The sequence below is a fragment of the Streptopelia decaocto genome (assembly GCF_964273445.1).
Source record: "Streptopelia decaocto genome assembly, chromosome: 3".
NCBI lineage: Eukaryota > Metazoa > Chordata > Aves > Columbiformes > Columbidae > Streptopelia > Streptopelia decaocto.
Genome location: NC_138656.1, coordinates 99,235,161 through 99,240,678, shown reverse-complemented (window position 1 = coordinate 99,240,678; position 5,518 = coordinate 99,235,161). Strand labels below are relative to the sequence as shown.

The window sequence follows — 5,518 nt, the reverse complement described above, 5'->3', positions numbered from 1 at the left end:
TGATGCTCGCAAGACCCAGCCAGGCTGAGTCACTGGGATGACAAGATCAGTTTTCACAATTATGGCAAGAATCATGTGGCAGAGCTCTGTGACATCGATTTAATAATTTGCTGGCTTTAATGAAATTAGATAATTACAGGTAAAGGTAGTGGCTATGGCATCACTGCTGCTATTTTTTTTTTTTTTTTTAATTGTTGAACATGCATCTGTTCAATATTATGAACTTTTCAGTGGTGGTGATGAGCCTTCTGTGACGCGAGGAAAACCACCTAGTAAACAAGGCTCCCCCCTGGAGGTGACCAGGGTCTCTCTCTGAGGTTCTGCCGTCTCCCCCCCACCCCAGTGGTATGGGCGCGCCCTCCCTCCCCTTGAGGCGCTCCGTGGTTCATGCCGGCCGGCCGCGGCGGCGTCTGGCGCATGCGCAGTGGGCCGTATGGCGGCTGCCCAGCTGAGGGCGGTTGTTGTGGGAACCGCGGTGGGTCGGACCGGACTGGGTGCTCCCGGGAAGCCGGGGAGGGCGCCTGGCCGCCCGGGGCAGTCCCGGAGCCGGGAAGGGCCGGGCCGCCATCGCTGAGGAGCGGCGGGTGCGAGCGAGGTCTGTGGCCGGGGCCGGCACCGCAGGTCTGCGTGAGGGACTCGCGGCGGCTGGGCCGGGGCGGGAGGGGCCGGGGCCGCTGCCGGGGCCGCTGCCGGCGCTTGCCGCAGTGGGTTGCGCTGTTCAGGGCCTGTTCGTGCCAGTGGATTAATGTGTTTCACCCCGTTTTTCTCCCGGGCGATGGGCGGAGGGGAAGCTGCTGGGTCTCCACCTTCGAGTCCGTGTCGTTCGGTGTGGAGCCGTGGGACGGGCGTAGCGCCTTGGGGCCGGGACTGACCGTCCGTCCCCCCGCTTAGAGTGGGGCATCTGCCAGCAAAGGCCGTTGTGAGCGGGTCCGGCAGGATCTGCTCTGTCGCGGTCATGGTGGAGCGAGGCGGGAGCATCTCTGTACTCTGGCTTTTTCATTGAGCTCCCACTGAACTCTAAAACGCGTCGTGGTTCTGAGTATTTACAGGCTGCAGTGGGTCTAGCAGTCACGCTGATATCACCTCAGCAGTTCATAAAAATCAGCCGGCATTCAAATATTTCAATATTATCTGGCTTTTCCATCTCCACAAATCTCTGGCTTTGAACTGTGATGTGTTTGGGAAGTTTCAGCTAACTTGAGGCACTTACTACTGGGCTGTTCAGTTAATTATGCTAGTGTTAATAATGCATATTAATGATGCTTGTCTGCATTCCATATTCTTAATGTATTTCTGGAATATGTTTTCTTTTGGAAGGTTTAATGTTCAGAAACTGATTGCAAAGTCTTATTTTGAGATATGATCCTAAAAACCCTTTTCTGTGTAAGTGTTCCTGCTTACTGGATTAAGTTTTAGTGGTTTCATGTCCCGGCTCTGTATTTGAGATCCTGAATTGCACTCAAAGCTGTAGGAAGGGGTGGAAAAATCAGTGAGGGAAAAGCAGGGGAACAGGAGAATAATGGAGTAGAATAACAGCACACTGCTGTTGAAGTACAAGCTTCATAAGTAAGAAAACAGGATTACCTTCTTGTATTTTCTCTTCTTCTTTATTTCCCTCCTACTTTGCCCTCTTCAGCTTCTGTTTCAGTACATTACTGTGTATTGGTACAGATTTTGCAGGCCAGTTGTTAATCTTAAACACATTGCTTAAGGTTTTTTTGTCTGTCTGTTTACTTGTCTTTGGGGTGACTGTGCCTAATGGCAACAGGACCAAAGTTGTAACTGCCATGGAAGTGAGTTCTCCATGGTTTAGAAGCTATGTATGTGGATGACTTAAAATTCACTTTTTTTTTTTCTCCTTGTTCCAGATGGAAAAGAAGAGTTCATGGTTTCTGATTTGCATAATAGCAGAGGCTGAACAGGCATAAAGGAGACTGTAGTGTGGGTGAGAAGTGTCAAGGCTTTGCTCTGTAAAAAGAAGAAATGAATCCTACAAATGATGATCCAGTGTTTGGGACCATTTTTGACTGGGACTATCTCTTATGGGAAGTTCGTTTGACGTTTTTAGCTGCTGGTTTTTTTATCTACTTGGGAGTATTTCTTTTGTCTCACTGGTTGTCTTCACGGATAAGTACCACTTATCGTGCCTTGCATGCAAAGGAGAAGGTGTTTTGGAACATGGCAGTCACACGTGGTGTGTTTGGACTTCAGAGTTGTGTTTCTGGGTTATGGGCTTTGCTCATAGATCCTGTTTTTTATGCTGACAAAGTGTATTCGCAGCAGAAGTGGAGTTGGTTTAATTGTTTAATAGCTGCTGGATTTTTCTTGCTTGAAAATGTAGCTGTTCACGTGTCCAACGTTATTTTTAGAACATTTGATGTGTTCTTGGTAGTTCATCACTTGCTTGCTTTTGGTGGCTTGGCTGGTCTGGTAATTAATGTGAAATCTGGACATTATCTGCCTTTGATGGGAATGTTGTTGGAGATGAGTACTCCCTCAACGTGCATTTCCTGGATGCTTCTAAAGGTAAGCATGTGATCATTTTCAAATTATGTTTGTAACAGTTTTCATGCATCTCACTTGTCCATAGGTAATCTGTGTGGTTTATCTAGATAGCTTTTCAGCAAAACTGTGTTCATCTAACTGATATCCATGTTACTATGATACCTGCTTCTGTTGTGATGACATTTCTGTAGTACTCCATATAGTTTTCTGTGGGATGCTGTGTGCATGTGGATAGTGAGATGGTATAGATTCATTCTGAGTTTGGGGTGCTGTATGCATGTGGAATATCATAGCTCTACATGGAAAAAATGCCTGAAAGTATGTGTATGTGAAAGCTGGATATTTGCATTAGTTCTACAGATTCCTCTGTTCCTTATCTTGAAGTAACAATCTCACTTCTGCATACTTTCTATTCTTGTTTTTTCTAGGCTGGCTGTGCTAATACCCTTTTCTGGAAGGTAAACCAGTGGGTGATGATCCACCTGTTTCACTGCCGCATGATTCTTACTTACCACATGTGGTGGGTGTGTATTTTCAATTGGAATTCTGTGATAGAAAATCTGGGACTTCTTCATTTTATTGTTTTATTCTCTGGATTATTTGCTGTTACACTAATACTTAACCCATACTGGACATACAAAAAAACTCAGCAGCTCCTCAGCCCAACTGACTGGAACTTTGAAAATAAAGCAACGGAAAATGGAAATTTTAACGGTGAAACACGTCGAAAGAAGAGAGTATAACACTGAAGCAGCTGCTTCCTAGTAGGGCACTGGAAGAATACAGTGCAAAGTAACTCTTTGTCCATGAACTAGAAGCTTTTGCAAAGAGCTCATTAACACAGCGATTCCTTGCTGGTAGTATTCTGTATGCATCAGAAGTATTTAAAAGCATTGTTTATGTTTCATGTGTGCATACACTTAAGATTTTCAACCTCTTAGTTATGAATTACGCCAACAATTTTGTCAGGTTGGACAGTATTTCATGATCTAGGAGTGACATGGTCCCTACTGATATCCTTTATCCTAATGCTTCAAAGTGGCTTTATGGTTAATTTGTCTATTAAGCTCAGCTTGAATCAAGTTTAGCTTAGATCCTATTTCATATATGTTGGAGACACTGATACTAGAAATTATGTGAGTTGCTTATTAAGAAAAATTATGACCCAAGTTAGGTATGCATGGTTACCTAGTTCCTGTGTGCCATTAAATCATTCCAAGTGGCCGAACTGGTCAGTGGCAGAATGCAGTCATGGCTGGGGTGGTTTTTGTCTTGGGTTTTTTTTTTCTTTTTCTTTTTTTTTTTTCTTTTTTTTTTTTTTTTTTTTTCTCTTCTAAGTGCACTTGAAGAAGATAATTGTTTCAGTGTTCTCTGTCAAAGTGAACTGTAGTTTCCAGGTCACCCTCCGTATGGGGAATTCATATCCACCACAAACATGCATGTGGGGATGCAAGCCTTTGTCATACTGGTGATCCAGCTAGGTGGGTAATGGTAGTGCTCACTTGAAATCAGTGACATATAAGAGGCAACGATACGATGTTTCACTCTTTCTCATTCTTGAAAAGTTTGCTGGTTCATTGGTAAAATTATTTTCTTTGTAGGTTCCCGTGAGCGGTTTCACTAGTGCTCTGGTTATGGTTCCCATCATTTTTGGAAATTCTCTGAGTTATAGAGGGTTTTAGAATCTGAGGTGACTCCTCTGGAGGAAAGCCCAAGTCACCTCTTTTAGGTCAATTGTTCTTCTAGTATTTTTATTTTACTTTGAAGAACGTACAAAGTGATGTTAACAATCCTTTGCACTTTATTTGCCACATCACTAAATCTTACCTTGACCTAGGGAATAGGATAGGGTTTTTTTAGATAGGGGCATAGCAAATTGTGGTGCATGTTCTCCTGCTGATGGCATTGGTCTGATGGTTCCTGGGTGAAACTTCGGACAGCAAATGACAGTGTAAAGATCACGCTAGAAGAGAGTGACGCCTAGTGGCAGGAGAATGACAAAGATAATTAGTTTTGACACAGTGAGATAAAAAGCCTGACATTTGAAACTTTGTCATATGTTGTGACATGACTGCTACACAGTTTATTTTCCAAAGTACTAAGACCGGGCAAGCCCAATATGTGAAGAATTTGAGGTCAAGGCATGTGTTTAAAGCTTTGTGTACTGATCTGTGATGGAGCATATTGTTTTAAATGTGGAAGGGAAGCACTGTTTGGTGTAGGCAACCCCATTTTATTAATTTTTGGTGGGAATGTCTTCAATTTTATTCCAAGTGAAGGGAGGAAGCTAGTGGTCAGGTTGCTGTGTTCCCCAGTTTGCTTTGTGTGAGCACAAAGTTGTGAGGGGGAGGAAACTTCTTACTGTTAGATCACAAAGGCATAGCCAGATCTTGTTGATAATGATGAAGTGGTGAATATCTGAAATTGTCCATTCAAAACTAGGCTGAGAGGGCCATAATAATTTTACACAGCACTGCTATCTGTTATTCTGCTGATACTCAATTGAGAAAATATAAATTTTATGCTACCTTCTTATTTCTAAGCAGACCAGAATGAGGTTGCAGTGTTTTTGCGGTGTTATCTATCTGGATGCCATCCTGTAGAAAAAGGGATTTTCTAAAGTTTGAAATTACATACCTCTCCTGAGGGGTTGTGTGGGGGGGAGTGTAATGTTAAAAGTACTTCAGAAAAAAGCAGGGAGATGAATTCCTCAGAAACAGAACCCAGAAATGTGATCCAAATGCCCATCTTGTAGAGTGCAAACCTCACAGGAGTTCCAGGGGTGAAGGCAGAGAATAAGTTACCAGATACCAAAATGATGGTGTGCTCTATGCAGCTTGAAACCTAAAGGTTTGAATTTGATAAAACAAGGTAATAATTATAAAAATCTCTGCTGCAGAATTCTGAAGAATCATAGCATAAAATGGAAGCATCAGAAGGGCAATAAGTTTGAGCCAAGTGTGTAATTTTTATAGTGGCTGGCTAAAGGAGGTGAAGTTTCTATGTGCTAAAG

At 43.2% G+C, this 5,518-nt stretch overlaps 1 protein-coding gene across 2 annotated transcripts; it reads left to right on the top strand.

Moving 5' to 3' along the window:
• The first annotated feature begins 439 nt into the window (after window positions 1-439).
• On the top strand, window positions 440-3,776 carry CLN8 (CLN8 transmembrane ER and ERGIC protein). Of its 2 annotated transcripts, none has more exons than XM_082047758.1 (3): window positions 440-595; window positions 1,869-2,526; window positions 2,934-3,776. In XM_082047758.1, exons 2-3 carry the CDS (start codon window positions 1,984-1,986, stop codon window positions 3,246-3,248), a joined length of 858 nt encoding a protein of 285 aa, XP_081903884.1. In that variant the 5' UTR covers window positions 440-595; window positions 1,869-1,983; the 3' UTR covers window positions 3,249-3,776. The 2 variants fall into 2 exon arrangements, with proteins under 2 accessions (XP_081903884.1, XP_081903883.1); XM_082047757.1 differs by having other exon boundaries at window positions 440-621.
• Window positions 3,777-5,518: the final 1,742 nt, after the last annotated feature.